Source organism: Sceloporus occidentalis, unplaced genomic scaffold (assembly GCF_023333645.1).
Source record: "Sceloporus occidentalis isolate IW3139 unplaced genomic scaffold, rSceOcc1.0.p SCAF_33, whole genome shotgun sequence".
NCBI classification, from domain to species: Eukaryota; Metazoa; Chordata; class Lepidosauria; order Squamata; family Phrynosomatidae; genus Sceloporus; species Sceloporus occidentalis.
This window is the reverse complement of record NW_028317013.1, coordinates 9,092,501-9,119,571: the sequence shown is the minus strand read 5'-3', so window position 1 is coordinate 9,119,571 and position 27,071 is coordinate 9,092,501. Positions and strand designations below refer to the sequence as shown.

The 27,071-nt window shown below is 43.5% G+C and overlaps 1 protein-coding gene across 1 annotated transcript in view; it reads left to right on the top strand.

Annotated features, from left to right (window-relative positions):
- The first annotated feature begins 15,767 nt into the window (after positions 1 to 15,767).
- The window catches only part of LOC149298404 (guanylyl cyclase-activating protein 3-like), a 31,429-nt gene continuing 20,125 nt past the window's right edge, over positions 15,768 to 27,071 (top strand). Inside the window, exons 1-2 of the mRNA XM_089487571.1 lie at positions 15,768 to 15,962; positions 24,316 to 24,465. Coding sequence (XP_089343697.1) covers positions 15,768 to 15,962; positions 24,316 to 24,465 — 345 coding nt within the window. The remainder of the gene's footprint in view (positions 15,963 to 24,315; positions 24,466 to 27,071) is intronic.

The following is a 27,071-nucleotide window of genomic DNA, read 5'->3' as shown; positions in this document are numbered from 1 at the left end:
GTATTGGTTGGTACAGGTTAAAAGCTTGTTCTGGTGCTGTGCATTCTGGGAATCGTAGTTCTCAAGCACCAGATTGCTGCAGACCGGAAACGGTGGAGTTTCCTGTGGTCTGTACTCCGCCCTCAATTAAGGCAGCGGTAGTAGCAGTAGCTTCTGGAGCAGTAGTAGCGTGCATGAAGCGGAGCGTTAAAATCTGTATTTTTATCATTTAGATATGATAGACATACATTCAGAATTACAGTTAATTACGAGCAGCAGGCTTTATGAGGAAAGGAAATGTCCTTAACTTCTGTAGGTCTAATTAGGAAGGAAAAATGGCCGATAAAATGAAAACTGGTATTACCGTATTTGCTCGATTATAAGACGACCCTGATTATAAGACGACCCCCCAAAATCTGAATATTAACTTAGGAAAAAAAGAAAAAGCCTGAATATAAGACGACCCTAAAGGAAAAAAGTTTTACCAGTAAATGTTAATTCATGTAAACTATTTTTTTTAATAAAAGCTATGATTGAGAAAAATATTTTTTTTGTTTTTATTTCTTGTATTTTCCAACCTGTCCCCCAGTTACGCACATGTGCCCCCAGGCTTGCCACTCCAATATGGCACTGTGGCCCATGATATGCCTTTTAACCCTCTATATGCCACTGTGCCCCATGGTATGCCTTTTGACCCCCTATGTGCCACTCTGCCTCCAGAAATGCCTTATACCCCTATATGCCACTCTGCCTCCAGAAATGCCTTATACCCCTATATCCCATTCTGGCATTTAGGGGGTTAAAATGCATATTATGGGGCAGAGTGGCATATAGGGAGGTATAAGGCATTTCAGGAGGCAGAGTGGCATTAAGGGAGTTAAAAGGCATTGTATAGAGCACTCTGCCTCCAGAAATGCCTTATACCCCTATATGCCACTCTGGCATTTAGGGGGTTAAAATGCATATTATGGGGCAGAGTGGCATATAGGTGTATAAGGCATTTCAGGAGGCAGAGTGCTCTATTAAATGCCCCCTTAACGCCACTCCAGAAATGCCCTATGCCCCCATTTAACACACACACACGCACACACACACACACACACCCTATACCCCCATTTAACTAACACACACACACACACACACACACTCTCCCCTCCCCTCTCAGCCCTCTCTTACCGGTGCTTCCAGCCGGGGCAGCGGGTTGACGTCGCCTTCTGCTGCAGCCGGAAGGAGGTGGAGTTGGCAGCGGGGGGTTGTCTGCGTCCGTCGCGTATACTTTCCCTGGCTGTCAGAGATCAGAGTTCCCCGCACCGGTGCGGGGAACTCTGATCTCTGACAGTCGGGGAAGGTTTGCGCGACGGACGCAGACAACCCCCGCTGCTAGCCACACCTCCTTCCGGCTGCAGCGGACGTTGTCTACGCGGATTGCGTAGACGTCAACCCGCTGCCCCGGCAATACAGCAGGAAGCACCGGTAAGTGTGTGTATGATGGGGGGGGGGTGAGACAGGAGGATCCAGGTCCCCTGCAGCGGTGCGGGGGATCTGGATCTTAGTCTCCTAATCAGACTCTATTTGAGGTCTGATTAGAAGACGAGGGGTATTTTTCAGAGCATTTGCTCTGAAAAAAACCTCGTCTTATAATCGAGCAAATACGGTATACACTAGTATTTGTAACCTACGTATGTACCCGTCATTAAAGGGATGTGGCCAAAAATAGTTTTCCCTCTCCCCCTTCTGCCTTTCACCCTCCAGATCTCTTTACCTTTTCTGTTTTCTTTCCCTTTCATTCTTTGTCTTGATTCATCCCCTCATTCTTTGACTCTTCCTCCCTTCTTTTCTTTCACCCTCAACCCATCTCTCTCCACTGCTTACCCATAATCTCACCTCACCCTTCCTCTCCTACTGTCTGTTCTATTCACCTACCTTTTCCCATTACTATTTTCCATGCTTCACCTCACATATCCTCTCACCTGATCTCAAATACCGTCACCTTTCTTCACTTAACCGCACCAGGGGTGAGCCTAGGATTAATGGTGCTTCGGTGCGGTATTTCTTTAGCAGCACCTGTGTTACTCAAATGCATGCACATATTAATATACAAACTTGCTCTAACACTGTACAGTGTGTTATGTGACCATTGCTGAGCACCCAGTCAGAGCAGAGGGGAGCTGAAAGGGCCAGGTCAAAGTAGAGGACGGATGGGTATGGTCAAGGGCAGAGGGGACCTGGGAGGGTCAGAGGGTGGTGGTGGGCAGAGACTAATCAGACAATTCAAACATTGAGTGGGACATGGACCAATTAGAATGCAGTGTGTACGCTCTGGCAATTGCCATGGTGACATGGCTAATACGTTATTTATATTAGATATTCTTAACATGTTATGTAAACAGAAGAAGGATCTGCTCATGTGAATTTACAGTAGAATTAAATATGAGTCTGTCAGATATAACTTATTTACTTCATCTAGCTTTATAAACATGAATCCTGGGCAGATTGAATGTCGTTCAATAGACCTCATAATGGTAACCGTGTTATTGATAAATATCCTAAGAAATACATGGTGATAACTTTAACCCCCCCCCCCAAGTTTCATGGATAGAAATATGCAAGCAAGTGTGCACATTTGTTATACTTGATATTACATTTTTCTATGTCCGTGCATCATTGAGGTGTTTAATGTGAAAAATTCTAACCAAAAAAATTGCTAAATCCTGCTTGAAAGTCTTCATCTCTCGGGTGCTGTGGTATTGTACATAGACTGGCATTTAGTCTCTGTATATGAGAGACATTATAAAATGTTACATGTTCAAACAAGGTTAAAGAAATAGTTACAGGACTAGAAAAACATGAAAAAGGGGCTTTTCTAGAATGACAAAGATAGTAGCTCTAAGGTATGAGATGGTGAGGCCTGGTACACTAATGTGAGGCAACTGTCATCTTGTGCCTTCAATAAGACTAGAGCTGAAGAGAAAGGGAAAATAAAGGGTTAAGGAAACAGGTACAATACTGTGAAAAAGCAGGTAAAGAGTTAATCAAAATCACCCACGTGAAAAAGTAAGGCAGGGTAATGAAATTGAACCAATTATCAATAAAATTTGGTTAATTGGTGGATTTAGTAACTAAGGGGGATAGAACATTTTCACATAAGGCCAGGTAGGTTTGGATAGCTTTTTTCCTGCTCTACATGAAATCATCATTTTAAAAAAACATATTTTGTGTTTACTTGGGTTATCTCTGTCTAAAATTAATGTTAAAAAAAAAAAACAGCCAAAAAGGAAAGAAAAAATAGTTACTAAACTTAACCTTTAATGAACTAGATAAAAAGGTATGTACTTGTATAAGTACCTAATGCTGCAAGGGCAAATCTACTATCAACAGTGCTACTGGAGAGTTTATAATAATCCTAAAAAAGCTAGTTGCTAATACTGGACATCGACTCATGCACAGGAGCAAAGTTGTGAACGACCTTGTAAGTGGCATGCAAGTTTTGCCGCCAGCTACACTAATCGGCTAAAGTATACATCAATAGGCATGGAAGAAAGAATGATAAAGCACTTGACGTGTGTTTCACCTAGAGGGCTTTGTCGGGGTGAACCATTGCCACGCTTGTGATGAATAAGATACAAGTAGACCAATCAATGGTTGATAGCATAGGCGTGTGAGCAATTTTAGCAATGATTGGTGGGCTCATTAGAGCTGGCCAATAGAACAGTTCACAACACCAGTGATCCCTCTTTAAATTTTGTGGATTTACATATCAGGACATAATAACAATCATCTGTTCCTTAGCGAGTAAAAATAAGGGTAAATACAACCTCAGATGAACAATAACATATTACACTGTGTCATGATTTATTCAACATGAATAAAGCCAAAATGGAGAATCCATGTGTAAAAAGCTTCCAAAAGAATTAAGATGCTAAGTAGCAGACAAGTGCTGCTAATCAAATGCCCTTGATTAATTGATCATCAGCAAGTGTGACCACCACTATGAAAGTCAAACTTTTGGCAGTTTGTTGGAACATTCAGGTAACACAATGCCAAGAGGCATCAGCAATGATCCTAGAAAAGCAAGTGTTGCTGCCCATCATTTCATAAATACATGTCGATGTTATGTCGATATAAATAACAAAATACAGGATTGACTTGCTACCATCAATCCAAAAGATGGAGAGACATGAGATATAGTGAAAAAAAAAAGTGTAAAGGTGAAATAATTAAACCCTCTGTTTAACCCATCCAGGGTCAGGGTCCACATAAGATAAATCCATTTATATTCCAGCTGGAGCAGATGTCGGTTCAGATATACGTGGAGATTTCTTCAACTGGTTAATTGCCAAAAAAAGAAAATTTGTATTTCTATTATGGCATTTAGTGATGTCCTTTAGAAATGGAGTTTCAACCTTAATGTTCACACAAATTAATGTTTCAAAATTCTTGAACTCCCTGGTAACCTTTGGTTTTTCTACCATTTTTGCTTTTTTAGAAGAAATCACATCTATCCTAGTGATGCATAATGCCCTATGATAAGCTTTTTTTTACACTTAGATGGAAAGCCACTATCTCTAAACATGTTGTGAACGGTATCCTTGAATGATTTGGAGGAAGGGCAGTTACGCCCTGCCCTGACATATTGACCAAAGGGAATGCTGAATTTGAGTCTTATCGGATGATAGCTGGTCCAAGCTGAAAGACTGTTAGCGGTCGGCTTCCAATAAAGATTTGTTTGTAATTTTCTATCATTCCCAACCGAGATGCATTAACACAAGAACATTAAAAAGTCATCTTGGATTACATGATTACATGTTTAGTGTATATTGTCTTGTCATTGAATAAAAAACATTCCTCCCACCAAGCCAGAAAATTTTTTGCATAACTAGGGGCACAGCAAGTGCCCATCACTGTGCTCCTAGTCTGCTTAAAAATTGTTCAATAAATATGAAATAATGATGTGTCAAAATATATTTAAGAAAATAAATAAAAGTATCAGTCTGCATATCAGATGTGAAAAGCCAGTATGTGCATTCTTTATACCCTTGCGATGTGATATATTATTTTAGACTGCCTCCACTACGATACTAGCAAGCTATGCCCTAAATAGTATTGTTATGTCACTCACTTTCTGTATAGCACGTGTGGTAGAAAATGGAATGAGGTATAGAGAACACACATACGACAAACCTTATTACAGAAACATGAGGAGGGAGGGGAAGAGGGAAGAAGAGGGGGGGGAGTAATAATAAAATAAAGGGAAGGGATTATCTGGATGTACCCCCTGATATGCTTTTCACCCCCAATATGCCTTATACCCCGGATATGCCACTGTGCCCCCGATATGCCTTATACCCCGGATATGCCACTGTGCCCCCGATATGCCTTATATCCCCTGATATTCTATATATAATTTTTCCCCTGTTCCTGAGTATAGTTTAGTTAATTAACACAGTTGGCCATTTTTGCTACTAGCTGAACCTGTAATTTGTGGACAAGTTATTTTTTTATTATCTTTCTATCATATCATTTATTATTATTCATTCATAAATAAATATTGGTGACAATATTATATGTATAATATTGGGGAAATTCAGTCCTGCTCCACGGGGCTCATCTGCCAGTATAAGCCTGCCCATGCCCAGTGCTCTACTACTACTACTACTGCTGCTGCTGCAGCTCTTTGACTATCCTTACTATAGGGGAACCCTTTTTTTAAAAAAAATAAAAAATTTAATTCTATAATATTGTTGTGGAAAATCAGTCCTGCTCATCTGGGCTGCATGTGACATGATCTGCCAGTGTCTGCCTGCCCAGGTCCATTACCCCACTACCACTGCTGACCTTCTTTGACTGTCCAAACTGTGGGGGAACCCTTTTTTTTTAATTTCTATGATGTAAAGTGAGTCTAGAAGGTATCAGGGACCTCCTCTCCTATGGAAAGTTCCCAGAATGTCATTCCGAAAAAAAGTCCTCCGAATTTCGTCTAAGTCAAAACGCCAGGAAACTAAATTTGTCCAAAGCAATTTTTCTCACCGTCTATTAAATACTCTAACAGTCCTAAACTGCAGTATCTAACTTTCACCACTGGGAGTCTCTGCAAACTGTGAATACAATACTTGTGGACTATAGTGGCTTAAACTCCTAGTGTGGGTAAAAATTCAGATTAAAAATATAAAAGAATAATGTATTCAATTACCCAAAGTATCTTTTTGCAAGTAAAATTTTCTATAGATATGACTACGGTCATAACAGCTGTACTAGTGAAAAGGAGCTATTATCAAAATCTAAGTGCACACTGTGGAATAAAGCGATTAAACCATGCTCATTAAATGAAATAATATCTAAGGAAATATTAAGTATGGAAAATGAACCATCTGAATCCCTCAATGGATTTGCACAGGAAAAACATTCAGCTATCATATGCATTAAAGTAAGAATCCAATGTTCAATGTTGATAAATATAAAATAAAGCACATGAGATGTAAAAGTCAAAGGCAAATAGCATAAATACTGATCTTTTTCTCACATTATTTGTGAGAACTTAAATGTAAAGGTGTTTTAAGCACTCATAAAGTTACTTTTTTTTTTTTGCTCCTTGTCGCTTAATCATTTAAAAGTTTATAAATGTTGTTACCGAATATAGCTATGAATATAATCAGATATGTAAGATTATTAAGGTACATCTCCCTATATTAACTTAGGGATCCCAGTGCTGTACGTTTTAGTTCTTTTAGGGCTCATTTTCTTGGGTCTTATTTATCAGCTAACCTTTTTCCAATAAGGCTAATAGGAATAAAAATTGATGAAGCTGTGGCTTGGTGTCTGAAGGAGATGGATGCATTGTGTGGAAGCTCTGTTACCATTGATGACAGATAGCAATAAATCAACCTGAAAAACCTTTTTTTTTTTCTAACTACCACACATAGTACTATTGACTATTGGAAAGCTAAATGCAAACTGTACTTTAGCCAGAAATTGAAGGGGCAGCGGCGGGTGGACTTAACAGAGTCAGACACATTTGGGGAGGCGGTTTTCCCACCAACTGATAACATGGGCACAGAAACACCTCAAGCAGAAGATGCAGAGGAACGTGAACAAATCTAAATTAACGCCAGTAATTAAAAGGTTGCTGCAAGAGCATCTTGATCAGATTCTTGGCTGCCCTTGACCCCATTGCGGTTCACCACTTTTCCTTCCTTGAACCGCTTTTGATATGTACTGACCACTGCAGACTAGGAACATCCCACAAGAGCTGCAGTTTTGGAGATGCTCTGATCAAGTTGTCTAGCCATCACAATTTGGCCCTTGTCAAAGTCCATTTTTCTGCTTCTAACACATCAACTTTGAGGACAAAATGTTCACTTGTTGCCTAAATGTTGCCTATTCCTACCCCATAAGTATCTGTCTTTACCTATGGACTGCCTGACTTTACCTTCAGCTTGGTATGTGATTTTGCATAGCCTGAACTCTACCAGCTTATTATGTCTACTGGTTACTGCTGCATACCTGACCTTACTTCTAGATCATCCTTGGGTTGCCTGGCTGTCTTTAGATCTATTCCTGAACTTATCCAGTACTCCACTTTGTAAACTGTTTGTTTGTCTCTGTCTTTTCTGATTATCTAAGTCTGGCCTCCTGCCTGCTAGTCTTGTTGCCTGCTCCAGGTTGTCGAGGACTACCTTGGTAGCTCAACCTTTTGTATATCATACAGTTCCCATGTATTCTATATATTTCCTAAACGCACACCCCATTGAGATTTCAAAGACACCCAAATTACCTTTCTAGGTGGGCTGCTGCAACCATAAATCTAACAGGAGCACAGAATTTTGTTTTTTCCTCTACCTTTTCACATTTTAGGGAGGTTTTGGAATGGATGCTGCATTCTAGGCTACCTGGAACAAGAAAGAAAACACAAATAATCTTGCGCTAGTTGTGAGCATATAGATACCACATGGATGTGGTATAAAAGCATTAGAGGATCACAATAGGCCCCCACTTCATTGGATAGTGTATTCAAAAGAAAAAGCCTGAATATATTTGCTACTCTGCCCCAGTTATGCATATCTGCCCCCCAGATATGCCATATACCCCATTATATGCCACTTTACCCCCAGAAATGCCTTATACCTGCTATATGCCACTCTGCCTCCCTGACATGCATTTTAACCACCTATTTGCCACTCCCCCCAGATATGCCTTATACCCCCTATATGCTACCCTGCCTCCCTGATATGCCTTTTAACTCCCTATATGCCACTCTGCCTCCAGAAAACCATTGACACCCCCCATGCCACTCTTAACCCTCTCAATGCCACTCTTAACCCCCCAGAGCAGAGCATCCCTTTACTTGTGACCCGTGCTTTAGACTCCCTGGTGTCTAGTGGGGCAGCCTGTGCTATGCAGACCTCCGCTTCTGCTGGCCAATACTTCTGCCGGGGCTTCTATGAGGGAGCGCCGGCATCACATGACCTTCCAGTGCTCCACCATAGAAGCCCAGGCTGAAGTGCCGGCAGCAGTGGAGGTTGTCTGTGCACATTGCACAGACCTCCACCGGCTGCCAGAGAGACCGATCCAGCTCTGAAAAAAAACCTTGTCTTATAATTGAGCAAATACGGTGCAAACAATATAACTTCCTGAGCACATAGATACCACATATGTATTGTGACCCCCAAAGTCATCCCAGAAGGAAGCCTCTTCTAAAGATGATTACTGGAACCATGTCCCGTGGTCCGATGAGACCAAGATAAACTTATTTGGTTCAGATGGTGTCAAGCGTGTTTGGCGGCAACCGGGTGAGGAGTACAAAGACAAGTGTGTCTTGCCTACAGTCAAGCATGGTTTTGGGAGTGTTATGGTCTGGGCCTGCATGAGTTCTGCCAGCACTGGGGAGCTACAGTTCATTGAGGGAACCATGAATGCCAACATGTACTGTGACATACTGAAGCAGCGCATGATCCCCTCCCTTCGGAGACTGGGCCGCAGGGCAGTATTCCAATGTGATAACGACCCCAAACACACCTCCAAGACGACCACTGCCTTGCTAAAGAAGCTGAGGGTAAAGGTGATGGACTGGCCAAGCATGTCCTAGACCTAAACCCTATTGAGCATCTGTGGGGCATCCTCAAATGGAAGGTGGGGGAGCGCAAGGTCTCTAACATCCACCAGCTCTGTAATGTCGTCATGGAGGAGTGGAAGAGGACTCCAGTGGCAACCTGTGAAGCTCTGGTGAACTCCATGCCCAAGAGGATTAAAGCAGTTCTGGAAAATAATGATGGCCATACAAAATATTGAAACTTTGGGCACAATTTGGATATTTCCACGTGTACTCACTTTTGTTGCCAAGGTTTAGACATTAATGGCTGTGTGTTCAGTTATTTTGAGGGGACAACAAATTTACACTGTTATACAGGCTGTACACTCACTACTTTAGATTGGAGCAGAGTGTCATTTCTTCAGTGTTGTCACATGAAAAGATATAACAAAAATACTTACAAAAATGTAAGGGGTGTACTCACTTTTGTGAGATACTGTATTTAATGGGAATACGGAATTTGGAGTTTCTTTCCTGTAACATTTCATGCACACTAGAGTCTCTTTTTGTACTTTGCACACATGGCATGTATTTGTTATTTCCCTGACCCTGCTAGAATTTTTTCCCCTCCTTCCCTGCATTTACCTTTTTAGAAAAAATCTCAAAATTAGCACTCAAATAATTGATGAACTAGCTTAGTGCTTACATCTAGAGATTAGGTTGGAGTAAGGTGTAAAATAATGTTTATTGTCTCTAAATTTGCACTCAAATAATTTAAGAAATAGTTTAGTGCTTACATCTAGAGATTAGGTTGGAGTTAGGGGAAAGAGTTAGATGTAAAACAATGTTTATTATCTCAAAAATAGCACTCAGATAATTGACAAAATAGCTTAGTTTTTAAATCTAGGGATTAGGTTGCAGTTAGAGGATAGAGTAAGGTGTAGTGCAACGGTACTGTTAGTGGACAGTGACAGTGGTTGGTGCGGTTAAATGTAAGGTTTTTGTTATAGCATTAGTGGATGATCAAATTAGCTCATTGGCTATTGATCGGTGTTAGTTATTTCATTCATTATTCATTAAATAAAAGTTTGGACAAAATCACAGTTTCTATGTAGGTTTATTTGTCAGACCAAAATAGTATACATACAGCACTAATTGAAGACAGATGGTAATAGGATGATGGACCTTTGGTACTCTAGGCTCCGTGTTATTGAAAAGAATAGAGAAGAACGAGACCTTGCCTTTCTAAACACAAGGTTTTTTTTATACTGCTTTACATTATCAGTTAGGGTATAGTTTTACCATATGTGGGCAGTATTTGAATATCCATAGTCCTATTAGAACAGGCATGTCCAAAGTCCGGCCCGAGGGCCAATTGCGGCCTGCGTTCCGGACTGATATGGCCCCACAGATAAGTTGCCCAAATAGAGATCTGTTTTTTTTATATTAAAGGCAGAGTGATTTAACACCTGTTTAGATTTGCCATCCAAGTCACAAAATGAAAAGTATGCCGTTTTCAATAAACTTTGCATAAAATAGTTAATTTGCATTTAATTTTAATGGTTCAAAGAACGTCAGGCAAAATGGTCGGCCCTCGCACATGTTTACTTCATCAAATCTGGCACTCTTCGAAAAAAGTTCGGACATGCCTGTATTAGACCATTCATGTAACATTTCAAAGAAGACCCTCTAACAGTTGTGTCAGGTTCTAGCACTCATGTTTCACTCTAGGCTCTAGACCTAATGTGAGTATTTGCAGAGAGAACAAAGAAAATATGGATTTCTTACATTTCCACTCCTTATGGTTATGTACCATAAACATGTGTCCTGTCTATTCTCACACCATTCCCATCACATTCAATGAGTGCAGGAATCTATCTACAGTGAAGGAAAAAAAATATTGGATCCCCTGCTGATTTTGTACGTTTGCCCACTGACAAAGACATGATCAGTCTATAATTTTAATGGTAGGTTTATTTGAACAGTGAGAGACAGAATAACAACAAAAAAATCCAGAATTATGGTCTGGAGACTGGCTAGGCTACTCTAGGACCTCCTTTGTTGCCTTGGTCGTGTGTTTTTGGTCATTGTCATGCTGGAATACCCATCCACAACCAATTTTCAATGCCCTGGCGGAGGGAAGGAGGTTCTCACCCAATATCGTCCCTTTGATGTGATGACATTGTCCTGTCCCCCAAAGTATAATGCTTCCATGTTTGACGGTGGGGATGGTGTTCTTGGGGTCATAGGCAGCATTCCTTCTCCTCCAAACACGTTGAGTTGATGCCAAATAGCTAATTTTTGGTCTCATCTGACCACAACACTTTCACCCAGTTCTCCTCTGAATCATTCAGATGTTTATTCTCAAACTTCAGACAGGCCTGTACATTTGCTTTCTTGAGCAGGAGGACCTTGCGGGCACTGCAGGATTTCAGTACTTCACGGGGTAGTGTTTTACCAATTCTTTTCTTGGTGACTATGGTCCTAGCTGCCTTGACAAGATTCTCCTGTGTAGTTCTGGGCTGATTCCTCACAGTTCTCATGATCTTTGAAACTCCACAAGGTGAGATCTTGCATGGAGCCACAGACCTAGGGATATTGTTTGTGTTCCTTCCATTTGCGAATAATCGCACCAACTGTTGTTACCTTCTCACCAAGCTGCTTTGTGATGGTCTTGTAGCGCATCCCACCCTTGTGTAGGTCTACAATCTTGTCCCTGACATCCTTGGAAAGCTCTTTGGTCTTGGCCATGGTGGAGAGTTTGGAATCTGATTGATTGCTTCTGGTATTGTGTTAGGTATTGTGTTAGGACTTACCTGGCTTCGCGTCCCACGAAGTCCCGCTCTCAGCAAGCTGCTCCGACGGCCTCTATCCCCGCCAGAAGGAATAGAGACCTCGGATGACCCTGCCTGACCATCTGTGCCTCGTTCTCGACCCCTGCTGACTATTTAAACATGGAACCTTCACTGATACTTTACCCTTGGTTGGTGTAAGGCGTATATTGTATTGCTGCTCTAGTTTGATCTTTATAACACAAAAGAATCCTACCACACCTTCCATATATAGCATCATGTCATAGATACTCTGGTGTATATAAGGATCATTTTCAAAATAGGGAAACTCCTATCAAATTGTATACCAAAGAAGGAAAGAGTTCTACACAATCCCTTATATTATAAAAAATGTATTATTTAATTATACAAAGAAATATATAAAAACATACACAATATTTCATAAGTTGGACAACAGAGGTCTCTAGGAAACAAATCAGAGCATATGGAGGAACTATGGTTGCATATATATATATATAAAGTGACTCATGTGCATATGGACAATAAATCAAGAATAAGGTGCTTAATCTCTTCAATAATGCTATCAATTGCTCTCTATGGAGTGCACCTATTAATTCTATAATGTATAATGTTCTTATGGCGTTTCAAACAAACATAAGTAATCCAATAATCAATAGAATGTCCATTAAAGTGCTATGGTGCTTACCCATAATAACCTCCACTTCCCCTACGCCGTTCCGGTTCTCCTTTTTCAAGGGGTCGCTATTATTACCTTGTTGTATACATGTATATATACCCCTCCCATAGGAAGTTACGTGCTGAAACCAAATTGGCGCCGATGCCGCGTCTCCGTACAGCAATTCACTGCCTCGTGTCCGATGTCTCTTCCACAGTGCGCAGGCTCGAGAAAACATTCATCGAGCATGAGCACCTAGGTCGAAGCACCGGGCCGAAGCAGGACCTCTGGGCACTAGGATTCGGCACGGAACTAATCCTTCATTCTCAATGAATAATCATGCCACAATAACAAATAACCAATAGATTACTCATATTGACATTTATTTTTTGCACAATTAACTATTTATAAATGTGTATTTCATAAATTGGGATACATTTAAATTCATATATCCATGCACTTTAATAATATTACCTATAACGGAGCACTTTATGCACTTTATATTTATTTATTAGGAATAACCCTTATTCATGTGGTTATTTGTTATTGTGGCATGATTATTCGTTGAGAATGAAGGATTAGTTCCGTGCCGAATCCTTGTGCGCCGGCGCAGAGATGGCCGCCCAGAGGTCCTGCTTCGGCCCGGTGCTTCGACCTAGGTGCGCATGCTCGATGAATGTTTTCTCAAGCCTGGGCACTGTGGAAGAGACATCGGACACGAGGCAGTGAATTGCTGGGCAGAGACGCGGCATCGGCGCCAATTTGGTTTCGGCACGTAACTTCCTATGGGAGGGGTATATATACATGTATACAACAAGGTAATAATAGCGACCCCTTGAAAAAGGAGAACCGGAACGGCGTAGGGGAAGTGGAGGTTATTATTAGTAAGCACCATAGCACTTTAATGGACATTCTATTGATTATTGGAATACTTATGTTTGTTTGAAACGCCATAAGATTTATTGTCCATATGCACATGAGTCACTTTATATATATATATGCAACCATAGTTCCTCCATATGCTCTGATTTGTTTCCTAGAGACCTCTGTTGTCCAATTTATGAAATATTGTGTATGTTTTTATATATTTCTTTGTATAATAAAATAATACATTTTTATAATATAAGGGCTTGTGTAGAACTCTTTCCTTCTTTGGTATCTAGTTTGATCTTGTTAACCTGTTTGACCTTGCTCCCTGTTTCCTGATGTTGTCTTCTAGCTTGTTCTCCTGCTACCAACCCGGCTGGTTTTTGACCTGCTCCTTCTCTCCTGATTTTGAAGTATTCGGTATCCTCCTGTTTCTGACTTGGCCTGTCTGACCTTGGTGGCTTTTGTCAGTTCTGCCTGATTTACCCGCATCAGACCTACTTTGCTCCACGGGATCCTTCTCAATTTTGGCTTTATTTTTGTTGAATAAATCATGACACAGGGAAATGTGTCATGTGTTGTTGTTCATCTTTGGTTGTATCTACCTGCTAAGGAATAGATGATTATTATGTTGTTACCATATTTGCTTGATTATAAGACAAATTTTTTTCAGAGCAAATGCTCTTATATTTGAATTTTGGGGGGTTGTCTTATAATCAAGCAAATACAATATGTCCTAATATGTGAAACCATAGAATTCAAAGAGGGTGTACTTTCTTCTTCACATGACTGTATGTTTAGTTAAATAGTAATTTGACAGAACCATGTTCTAGTAAGAGATTAGATATACACAAAGTAATTTGACCACATTGGAATGCTTGGTTGTGAATAATTTGAGAAATTACACTAGCATAATAATTAAGACTGCGGACAAGGCAGGATTAATGGCAGGAATTATCACACATCTAAGACCTTAATACAGCCATCAGTCTGGGAGAACTAAATTCCTACTTCACAGAACCCAATACATAGACTCACACGTAAACAAAAATCTATTATTAAGGCAGCCTTGGCTCTTGGAATCCTTGACTTAAAAGGAATATGAATTTGTAGTCACCTAGGTGAGATTCCAGATCATAAATCAAGTACAACCTCCCAGACACAGAAGTTATAGGGACCAGCTGGTAAAAGAGACAGCGTGGATCAGCAGGCCGGAGGCCTTCTACCCAAAAGGGCTCAACAAATACCATGAGCTCTAACATTTCTTTTGAATAATCCTTGGGTGACTGCCGAGTCCATTTGTTTATACCAGGAGGCACCCAGGAGATTACCTGTTACCCCTTGGGATACATGGACACAACATTTTTTGGGTTCTAAGTTGTGTATGGTCATTTCAGTGAATAGTAAAATGTATTATTCCTTTATAGCTTCCCATGAATCTTACCTTATTATTATAGAATTATACTCTCATTTGCCTCTTCTAGAATTGTCCACAACATTTCTACATCTTCCTTCTCATAAGCTCTTTACAATGATTCTCACATTATTACTTTAGTGAGTATGGTTGTTTCTCCTACACAGAACAGCCCTAATGGGCCAGGCTATTAAGTCCAGTTCTATTTATGTATGAGTGATTTTACGTGGAAAACCTGCTAGGGTCGCCTACAGTATTTGTACTTTTAATTTAATTTTAAGCACTGTCCAACTAAGTGTCAAACATATTGCTACCCTACTTGTATTTATTAGCGCTAAATTGGGTGGTGGGTTTCTCAATCGAGTGTATATTCCTTGAGTGGTCCGGTATATGTAAACTGCTTTAATTAATATATAGAACATTCTATTGAAGAGGCTTCTTGTGCTCTTGCAATCACTGTAGTTGTTTGCCCTGCGGTCCTCTTTGCGATGTGTGGCATCTACGAGATTAAAAATGTGTCTAACACTGTGGGTGACTCGAGGGGCAGTTTTTTGTTTATTAGATACTCCAAAGGATCTGGATACAGGAATAGGGTAGTGCAAGGAAATAATTAGGGCTCACTTGCAAATGTTGTGCTCCTCAACTATAAATGTGTGTGCAGTTATTTTCAGTACAATGGCTTGTGTATTTTATGTAATATAGAGGTATATGCTTATGGAAAATCACTGAGGTATTTTGTTGTAAAAAGAAATAAGAAATATGTGATATAATTTCCATTTTACCCTGAATGAGCAAAGCAAAAGTAAACAATCATCTCACGCACAGACATGTTTACCCACTTGACTTTGCACCTAATCTTACCAAGCTTCTATTTTTACACTTTATAGTCTTTCACTGTAACAAGCTTTAAGAGGTTTAGAAGGATCTTGTTTTGGGAAACCTTGTGGAAAGTGAAGGATTTTTTGCCTCGTTGCATATGGGATTTATACTTCTACTTTGACTTATATAAACAATATGGGTTCGTCTAACTCATCAGCAGATGATATTAATGCACTGGAGATACATCATTGGTACAGGAAATTTATGAAAGAATGTCCATCTGGACAGCTCAGTCTCCATGAATTTAAAGGATTACTTGGCCTGCAAGGAATGAATCCAGAGGCAAATCAATATATTGAACAAGTATTCTGCACATTTGATATGAACAAGGTAAGTAAATATTTAACATGTTTTAGAAAATGATTTATGAAGAACCAATAAGTTATGTTTTTTCTCTTTTTGTGTGCCTTAATATATTTTATATTAATGTGTACCGAATGTGTGTTCTTGATGTTTACATGTTATATCTACACAATATATGCAGTAAATATCACTTTATTGGCCACACTTTTAGGAAAAAACAATTTAAGTATGCAGAATGTTTTTGTTAGTATGCCAAGATTGTTAAATCTGTTAAATAGTGAAGATGTCAAAAGATATAACTAGTCCGATGTTATAAAGAGACTTAATATCTTTGTCACTCTTGTAGAGCAGTTTGGAACCTCCAAGATTAACTTCTGCTAAAGTTTTACAAAGTTGTGCATGCACTGTGAGGATATGCTTTTCAGTATATGATATATGCGTTTCAGTATATGATATATGGTTTTCACTATAGGCATTTCACTATAAAATATATTTGTTTCAGTATATGATATATGCGTTTCCCTATATTACAAATGCATTTCACTATAAAATATATGCGTTTTGGTCTATGATATATCATATACTGAAACACATATATCATAGACTAAAATGCATATATCATATACTAAAACAAATCTATTTTATAGTGAAATGCATATATCATATAGTGAAATGCATATATGGGTTTCACTATATAATATATGCATTTCACTGTATTATATATGGGAAACAAAAACTAAAATAATGTGCCTAACGGCCCCTTGAGCACACAAGACCTTGCTCCTAGTGTTAAACTTTTTTTTTCAATATTATAGACTCATTTACTGTTAAAAATATAATGCAAAGCTGAAACCTACCAATTCTGTATATGTCTATTGCAAATGTTGGCTCTATATGAATAAAACAGGAACAGCATTTTAATAACAATTATTAATAATTTAAACATTAAATATGGACTCTGCTTTTGTAAAATGTAATTAACATACTTTCAGACACAAGTGTGCTACAAAAAGCCATGATAGGTTTGTACCTCAAAAAGGAAAATGGATTTAGCCGTATAAGTCAAAGGTGAGATTTCTTCAATTCTCGTCTTGTCATACCCCTTGAATTTATGTATTGTATTAAGCGCTGCGTAAATTGTTGGCGCTATATAAATAAAAGATAATAATAATAATAGCTGGCTCCTCACTGACAGACACAAAATAACAGTGCTGTTAACCTCTTAACGGCTGCTTTTTGTTTGTTTTTTTACCCTTTGTGACCGAGTCCAAAACCATGGGCATTGATACAGAGTTGATACAGAGTTGGCCTCCACTATTCTGGGAAGGCTTTACACAAGATTTTGTAGCGCATCTGTGGTAATTTGTGCCCATCCGGCCAAAGAAATTGCAGAGGGAGTCCAGAATAATGAAGACAGATTCGCGAAGAGAAGTGTTCCTGCACCTCTCTTCCGCCGCAAATGTATCTGCATTATTCTGGCCTCTCTGTGGACTTCCACAAAAGAATGGGTACAGCCTCTACCTTGTTCAGGGAGAGAGGATGTGCCCCTAGGCTCCTCGCTTTTGTGGAAGTTCACTGGAAAAAGCTGACGAAGAAAGAAGACTTTTGTGGAGCAGTGGACAAAGAAAGAAGACTATGTAGATGTAAAAGAAGAAACGTAGCTGCCTGGAAAAGAGGGACACCAAAGTGGTTGGGAGAAGTTAGGGAGACGTAAAGAGAGAGATTGAATGTGTTAAGAACCAGGAACCAGACACAGACAGAAAGTATGAAGCAAAACACCTTTATAAGTAAAATATATATATATATATATATATATATATATATATCGTGATCCAATATCATAATCCAAGAGACTAGCCAGGGTCAGTAGCGAGAGCGGGTAATCAAAACAGCCGATGCCTGGAGTATGGAGATCAGCAAAGTCTCCAACTTCTTCCAGCGATGGGGATAAATATATGGAGCGGCATTTAGGCATGCCCACTCGCTGACCTATTACCCTCCCACCCTCATACAAATTTAATGTGTTATGGACTAGCCAACCCAAATATGCAGCTATCCCTACCCAAATATGTGGCTAGCCCATGCCCCTCACATGGATAGCCCTACCGCAAAGAGGGAGGGCTCTGGGTAGTTTGGAAGTTCCCAGTTCCTAGGTCTAACTGTTAGGTACTTACTGGTGTATCACCATACCTGGGAACTCTCCGGGTTTGACCCGGAGATTGCCGGGTGAAGCGTTTTGACACGCCCCGCCCATTTTCCCTTGAAATAGGGGTGTTTCCAGCAGACGTCAGCGGGGATGCCTGTAAGGCACGTACCGTACGCCGGACGGTATGTGCCGTTCAAGGTCCGGGACTTACCTCCCGTGGCAGACCGCGTCTGCTCGCGGCAGGTTCCCAGTCCCTGCCGCCGTCTCGGGCGATGTGTTCGGGGAACATGCCGGCGACGCTATTAGGGTCCCCATGGAGGGGGCGGTGCTCCAGCACACCACCCCTAGTTCCTCTCCTCCTGCTAACGGTGTGCAGGAGGGAGGGGGAGGAGTGGGGGTAGGGGCTTCCCCTGGAGGGGCGGCACCTCTTGTGCCGTCTCACAGGGAAGAGGTGGTTGGGGGCGGAACAGTGGGTGGAGATCTAGACGTGACGTCAGACGCCACGTCTGGGATCTCTATAAAACCCTCAAGCTCCCTTATGTCGGCGCTCAGATATTCTGAGACGCTCTGTGCCCTACACAGCGTCCCCAGTACTGTGCTCCTCTACCTATTTGTATCCTGATTTGAGCCGTTACCTGACCCTTGCCTGTGACCTGATTACGCTACCCGATTGCTGCCTGGACCTGACCCTTGCCTGTGACCTGATTACGCTACCCGATTGCTGCCTGGACCTGACCCTTGCCTGTGACCTGATTACGCTATTTGATTGCTGCCTGGACCAGACCCTTGCCTGTGACCTGATTACGCTATTTGGCGTCCTGCCTCTACCTGATTTAGTTATCGTGCCCTATCTCTACTATTCTGGACTGTTCCTGTTACCTCCAGTAGTCCTGCATTCTGGGCTCCTTCTACCCTGCTAATACAGACACCAGCAAGTGTTTGACATAATATCTGAGCCATACATGGAGTCCGCGGGGCTTCCAGAGGCCATTACATCTATGGCCCACCAACTAACCACCCTTAATCGCACTGTGGGGGAACTCCAGGCAGAAGTGGCTGATCTCCGGTATCAGCTACAGGAACTTCGATCCGGATGCTCTGCACCATCGGCTCTGGATCCGTCCAATGCTTTTGCTCAGGCAGGGGCTATGGATCCCGAACCTCATATCGCGATGCCTGACAAGTTTTCCGGGGAGAGGTCCCAATTCCGGACTTTTCTTACTGCCTGCCAAGTGATGTTTACACTCAAGCCTCGCACCTTTGCCTCTGACCGTGCGAAAGTACACACAGTAATAACACTACTAACAGGTGAACCTCAGCAGTGGGCTCATCACCTTCTTCGTACTAATGACTCGGTCCTTGATTCCTGGTCCACATTCCAGTCAGCTTTAACCAAGATCTATGATGATCCCCTAAGAGCAGCTACTGCCCAGAACACACTGCGCCACCTCAGGCAAGGTAGGCGACCAGTGGAGGAGTATGTTACGGACTTCCGTCAAGCTGCTGTTGAATCCATGTGGAATGAGGTTGCCCTCCTCGATCAGTTCCGTCTAGGTCTTTCAGACCCTCTGAAAGATGAACTGGCACGCGTTGGCATTCCTACCTCCCTGGAGGTACTTGTGGACTTGGTTATCCAGATAGATCGTCGCTTACGTGAGCGTAGACATGAACGTACCTTGGGATCCAGCCCTCCTAGGCGTCGGCTCTACCAGGCTCCTGCTCCGGCTCCAGCTGTTGTCCGATCCCCTCAGACCTTCACACCCCCCACAGAGGAACCTATGCAAATAGGCATCTTTCGGGGACCACTCTCTGCTGTGGAGCACTCCAGAAGAAGGACATTGAATCTCTGCCTTTACTGCGGCAAGGCAGGCCATATGCTCCGCGAGTGCCCAGTGAGACCCTCTAAGAACGGAGGTAAGCTGTTTACGATGCACACCGCAGAGAGACCCACTATGTTTCGTTCTGCTCCTCACTTATCCGTCTGTCTCATTCTACAGTGGACTGAGGGCTCCGTCACCACATCGGCCATGGTGGACTCCGGTGCCAGCGGGAACTTCATGGATTCTGCATTTGCTTCTGCGCATCGGATACCTTGTCTCACCAAGTCTAGAGCTCTTGTTATTCACCTGGTTGATGGTAATCCTCTGGCCTCCGGTCCAGTTACCCAAGAAACCACTCACCTTGATCTTCTCCTTGGAACCCGCCATCACGAACTTCTTCAATTTGATTTAGTCCAGTCCCCCATGTTTCCTGTTATCCTCGGTTTACCTTGGTTAAGACTGCATAACCCCTGTATAAATTGGGAGAAGGGAACACTCTCCTTCTCCTCCATCCATTGCAGAACTACTTGTTTGTGTCGACCCGCTTCTCCACATGGACAGTTGCTTCCTCTAGAGTCACAACCTGTCAATAAGATTACGCCGGGTATTCCTAGCGCTTACCACACTTTTGCCGATGTGTTTGAAAAGAAAGGTGCAGACAAGCTCCCGCCTCATCGCAGTTACGACTGTCCTATTGACTTGCTCCCTGGTGCACCTATTCCGTATGGACGCATTTATCCTCTCTCGGGTCCTGAACTCAGAATTTTGAAAGACTATATTGATGATGCTCTTAATAAAGGGTTTATAAGACCATCTACTTCTCCAGCCGGTGCAGGGATGTTCTTTGTGGGAAAAAAAAGGTCTGCGTCCTTGTATAGATTATCGCGCTCTTAATGATATTACAATAAAGAACCGCTATCCTTTGCCATTGATACCTGAACTTTTGGATCGTCTTAGCTCTGCCCATATTTATACCAAGCTTGACCTGCGTGGGGCCTACAATTTGGTACGGATAAGAAAGAGAGACTTCGTTATCATAGCACCTCTGAGAGATTTACTGCCCCTCGTTTATGTACACGCAAAGAGGGGTTGCTTTACTTCCGTGACAAGATTTTTGTGCCTCCTCCTGTACGTCAGGAGGTAATCCGTCTTCACCACTCTACTTTGGCTGCAGGACATGGAGGTTCACGTAAAATGGTGGAGTTAATCCAACGTCTCTTTTGGTGGCCGGCTATGCGTAAAGAGATCATCGCCTTTGTTTCAGTTTGCCAAGTGTGTGCCACCTCCAAGACCTCACGCCAACGACCTGCCGGACTCCTTCAACCTCTACCAGTACCTGAACGACCATGGACTGATATTTCAATGGATTTTATTGTAGACTTACCTGATTCACATGGGTATACAACCATCTTGGTAGTAGTGGATCGGTTCACTAAGATGGCCCACTTCTTACCAGCCAAGGGTCTACCCAACTCCTCTGAGACAGCCACCTTATTCCTCAAAGAGATCTTCCATCTTCATGGCTTACCCCGCTCAATCACAACTGACCGTGGAACACAGTTCACCTCTCGCTTCTGGCGTGCCTTCTGTAAAGGACTACAAATACAGCCCAACTATTCCTCCTCCTTTCATCCGCAGAGCAACGGGCAAACTGAGCGAGTTAATCAAATACTCGAACAATATCTACGTTGCTACAAGATGACTGGGTCCAATTGTTGCCTACAGCGGAATACGCCTATAATAATCAAACCCAAAGGACTATTGGCTGTTCTCCATTTTTCGCTAACTTTGGGTATCACCCTGCTTCCTTGCCAGCCACCCCTACTTCCGATGCAGTGCCCGAGGCTGCAACCAGACTTCAGCATCTCATCCGGTCCTTCAATACCACACGAACCAACATCCTTAAGGCCCAAGAGACATACAAGACCTATGCCGATCGTCTCCGTTCTCCAACCCCGTGCTACCAAAAAGGAGATAAAGTATGGCTCTCCACTACACATCTTCGTCTATCCTGTCCATCGAAGAAACTCGGTCCTCGTTTTATTGGTCCCTTTTCTGTCCTTGAGATGGTTGGTTCTGCTGCAGTCCGTCTCCAGCTACCCAATAAATACCGTATCCATCCGGTTTTCCATATTTCCCTTGTGAAACCTTGGAGACCCTCGTCAGATCCTCCTCCTCCACCTCCGATAGAGATTGCAGGGGAGAATGAATACGAGGTTCAGCACATCCTCGATTCCCGTGTAAAGAATGGCCATTTGGAATATCTAATACATTGGAAGGGCTATGGGACGATGGATCGTTCCTGGGAACCTATAAGTAATATCCATGCTCCTGCCAAACTCTGTGCTTTCCACCGTAACCACCCTGATCGCCCCAAACCTGATCGCCCCCAGAGGGGGCCCATGGAGGGGGCGGTGCTCCAGCACGCCGCCCCTAGTTCCTCTCCTCCTGCTAACGGTGTGCAGGAGGGAGGGGGAGGAGTGGGGGTAGGGGCTTCCCCTGGAGGGGCGGCACCTCTTGTGCCATCTCACAGGGAAGAGGTGGTTGGGGGCGGAACAGTGGGTGGAGATCTAGACGTGACGTCAGACGCCACGTCTGGGATCTCTATAAAACCCTCAAGCTCCTTTATGTCAGCGCTCAGATATTCTGAGACGCTCTGTGCCCTACACAGCGTCCCCAGTACTGTGCTCCTCTACCTATTTGTATCCTGATTTGAGCCGTTACCTGACCCTTGCCTGTGACCTGATTACGCTACCCGATTGCTGCCTGGACCTGACCCTTGCCTGTGACCTGATTACGCTACCCGATTGCTGCCTGGACCTGACCCTTGCCTGTGACCTGATTACGCTATTTGGCGTCCTGCCTCTACCTGATTTAGTTATCGTGCCCTATCGCTACTATTCTGGACTGTTCCTGTTACCTCCAGTAGTCCTGCATTCTGGGCTCCTTCTACCCTGCTAATACAGACACCAGCAAGTGTCTGACAATGCCTCTTACGTCAGGAGGAACGGCCCTAACGTCAGTGGGAACGCCGCCAGGGTCAGCGGGACTGCCCCCAAATTAACACCCCTCTGTCACCATGCTTGACAGTTGGTATGATGGGTTTGGTTTTTGCCAAACGTGGTGCTGTGCATTATGGCCAAACATCCCCACTTTGGTCTTGTCTGTTCCAGAAGTCTTGTGGTTTGTTCAGATGCAACTTTACAAACCATATTTGTTCAGGCTTCTTCTAATTGTACCGTCTTGAACCTTAACATGCTAACTGAGGCCTGTAAAGTCTGAGATGTAAATCTTGGTATTTTGTTACAATTTCTGAATTTGCTGGGATGCCCACTCTTCGAGAGTGTTCAAGAAGTGTCAATGGAAATTGAGGTTACAAGATTGGAATTGTTGGTCCCATACATTTGTATTGGACCTGCAACAGAGGCAGCGTGTTGGAGTTTGCATGATGGGATGATACTTCAGATTGGGAGTTGGTGCTCCAGTTGTTTTAAAGGTTACATTTGGCCACCTGTGTTAAAACATGTCAGGTTTGCACGGTTTATGTTTTTCTTTTAGGGAAGGATGGCGTACTGGTGTGGATACTGAGACACTCGTTTTTTTGGCAGCTCGGAGGGCATGGAGCTTGGATTGTATATTTACAATGGATTGGTCTAAGTATATTAAGGGCAGAATGTGCTACAGGATGTGTCTTTGCGGACTCGCTATAATAGACATCCAGACATTCTGATATGTATGAAGATCAGCCACACTCATTGTTAACAGGTATATAAACATATAAAGGTATATGCGAACTTCATAGACATAAACATTGGCAGCATCTTCATGAAATGGGTTTCCAAGGGAGAGTAGTTGCACACAAGCTGAAGATCAGCTAAACGACGGCTGGAGTGGCATATAGCACTGGACTCTGGAGAGATGTATCATGCTTCACTATCTGGAAGTATTTTTTAATCTATTATCACTAATAATTATTATGTTTTATGAATTTCTATGATTTTTAAAAAGTACCACTTCTCCTGAACAAAATTATTTTTTTAATTTGGAAAGTTTTTGTTAGTTTTGTTCTGTCTGTTTGCTCAGTGAGATCCTAGTGGTTCTCTTGATATTCTGTTCTTTGAATTGTTTAAGGCTGCTCAGGTCTGTACTATAGCATAAAAAGTTAAATAATGATTTATTTTAGAAAAAACATAGCCATTGCAGGCATTCTGCAGAAAGTGAAATTGCATGTTTTGTTCCTGTAAAATAAAATGAGTGTAACTTATTTATTGGCATCACCAATTAGTTATGTTTGTGAAGGAACTGATAGTATGTCTCCGCTGTATGTTTATTTCAGTTCAATGTACACAAAAATCTAAAATTATTATACACCATTTCAAATAAATGTGGTTTATGTATTTTTTCTGATCTCCAGGATGGATTTATTGACTTTCTGGAATTTATTGCTGCAATAAATTTGGTTTTGCGAGGGAAAATTGATCAGAAATTAAAGTGGTATTTTAAACTATATGATGCAGATGGAAATGGATCAATTGACCGTAAAGAATTGCTAAGTATAATAACGGTAAGAAAACCATTTTCTGACAATATAATGTGGACTGTCTTTATAATAAAGGCTGCTTTCTAATGTCTCATATCGCTCCAATGCCACATAAATTGTAATGGCATGATTGTAATGTTCAGAAAGAAAGAGTCTAAAAAAAGTTTATATTATAGCAAGAATACATACTAGGGAATAGTTCATTGAATGGTTGACTGTGTTGTGATATAAATATATGACAATCTACCATACTGCTTTTTTAGTACTGCTTATTTTAAATGTATGTATTTAATTTATTGTAATACAGTTCACAAACAGTGGTGTCACTTATTGCTAAACACACAAAAAGATATAAAAAATGGCAAATACACATTTCTATTTTTACTACTAAACATGAACTGGCACGAGGCAGTTCCCATGACTCTCAGCCAGTCTTCTATGTTAATCATCAAGGGAAAGTGAGTACTCAACTACTGAAGTGCCAAAGGTTAATTTTTATATTATTATGGATTGGTACTGCAGCTGCTGTGGAATACATATCTTAGCCATCTATTTAGTTTATGAAAAATATAATAATAGCCACAACTCCAGGAGGAACAGCATTTCTCTGTATATATTTTGAGGTTCTGCATTTAAACTTTAACAACTTTTTGCCTCTGTATTGGCAATTCTCCTGTCCATGTGCCTGCTTAACTGCTTTGATCATAATTGTAGTCTAGAACAGAAGTGCTCAACTTCAGTCCTTAAGGGCTACAAACAGTTCACTATTTCCTCAACACGCATTGTTTCATTTTTAATTAACCCCTTCAATCCCGGAGAAATTTTGCCATTTTTGCGCTATGTCGGTTCAGCGATGATTCTCTTTTACTGTGAATAGTGTACCCATATAAACTATATATTGTTTTTTCAAGGAGAGATAGAGCTTTCTTTTGATACCATAGTTGGATGATTAGCTGAAAATTTAGAATTAGAAATTTAGTAAAAAGTAGCAAGAATTAGAAAAAACAATCTGTGTTTTTTTCATTTTCCCTCTGAATCCTCACAAAATTAGGTAAAAAGACAGAAAATTCCATCCAGATTTATCCATTCAGGTGTCCTGTAGATGTCGATGTGCCCAAAGTGCCCGTTCCCGGCCGCATAAGTTGATCGCCGCCGGCCGGCAGTTTTGCTCTAAGTCCCCGTTTATGGCAGGTCAAGTTGCTTGAGAAACCCTGGAAGTCAATGAGGTCGGATTTGCCGGCCGCATCCGACCCTCGCTCCATCGAAGTTGGCATGCCTTGACGGATTTTCCCGGTGGTGACGTGGAACTCCGTCCCGGTTCGCCAGGGACGTCAGGCACCCTCCGCCGGATATATAGGGAAGCTGCTGCTTGTTCCAGAGAGCCGGCTCCCAACGACCTCGCGAAGCCCAGCCCGGGTGCCGGCCAGGTCCCGTCCCCGGCCGGTAGACCTCCGAAGGTCCCGCCCGGGGCTCCACGGAACTCGGGACGCCCGGCCCGGGTGCCGCACCGGCGGTCCAACCCGCCCAAGTCCCGGGCCGTCTCCCGGGAACACCACCTTGGGGCAGACCCCCGAGGGTCCCGCCAGGGGCTCCCCGGACCTCGGGGTGCCCAGCCCGGGTGCCGCACCGGCGTTCCAACCCGCCCAAGTCCCGGGCCGTCTCCCGGGAACACCACCTTGGGGCAGACCCCCGAGGGTCCCGCCAGGGGCTCCCCGGACCTCGGGGTGCCCAGCCCGGGTGCCGCACCGGCGGTCCAACCCGCCCAAGTCCCGGGCCGGGTCCCGGGAAGACCACCATGGGGCAGACCCCCGAGGGTCCCGCCAGGGGCTCCCCGGACCTCGGGGTGCCCAGCCCGGGTGCAGCACCGGCGGTCCAACCCGCCCAAGTCCCGGGCCGGGTCCCGGGAAGACCACCATGGGGCAGACCCCCGAGGGTCCCGCCAGGGGCTCCCCGGACCTCAGGAGGACCAGCCCGGGTGCCGCACCGGCGGTCCAACCCGCCCAAGTCCCGGGCCGGGTCCCGGGAAGACCACCATGGGGCAGACCCCCGAGGGTCCCGCCAGGGGCTCCCCGGACCTCGGGGTGCCCAGCCCGGGTGCCGCACCGGCGGTCCAACCCGCCCAAGTCCCGGGAAGACCACCATGGGGCAGACCCCCGAGGGTCCCGCCAGGGGCTCCCCGGACCTCGGGAGGACCAGCCCGGGTGCCGCACCGGCGGTCCAACCCGCCCAAGTCCCGGGCCGGGTCCCGGGAAGACCACCATGGGGCAGACCCCCGAGGGTCCCGCCAGGGGCTCCCCGGACCTCGGGAGGACCAGCCCGGGTGCCGCACCGGCGGTCCAACCCGCCCAAGTCCCGGGCCGGGTCCCGGGAAGACCACCATGGGGCAGACCCCCGAGGGTCCCGCCAGGGGCTCCCCGGACCTCGGGGTGCCCAGCCCGGGTGCCGCACCGGCGGTCCAACCCGCCCAAGTCCCGGGCCGGGTCCCGGGAAGACCACCATGGGGCAGACCCCCGAGGGTCCCGCCAGGGGCTCCCCGGACCTCGGGAGGACCAGCCCGGGTGCCGCACCGGCGGTCCAACCCGCCCAAGTCCTGGGCCGGGTCCCGGGAAGACCACCATGGGGCAGACCCC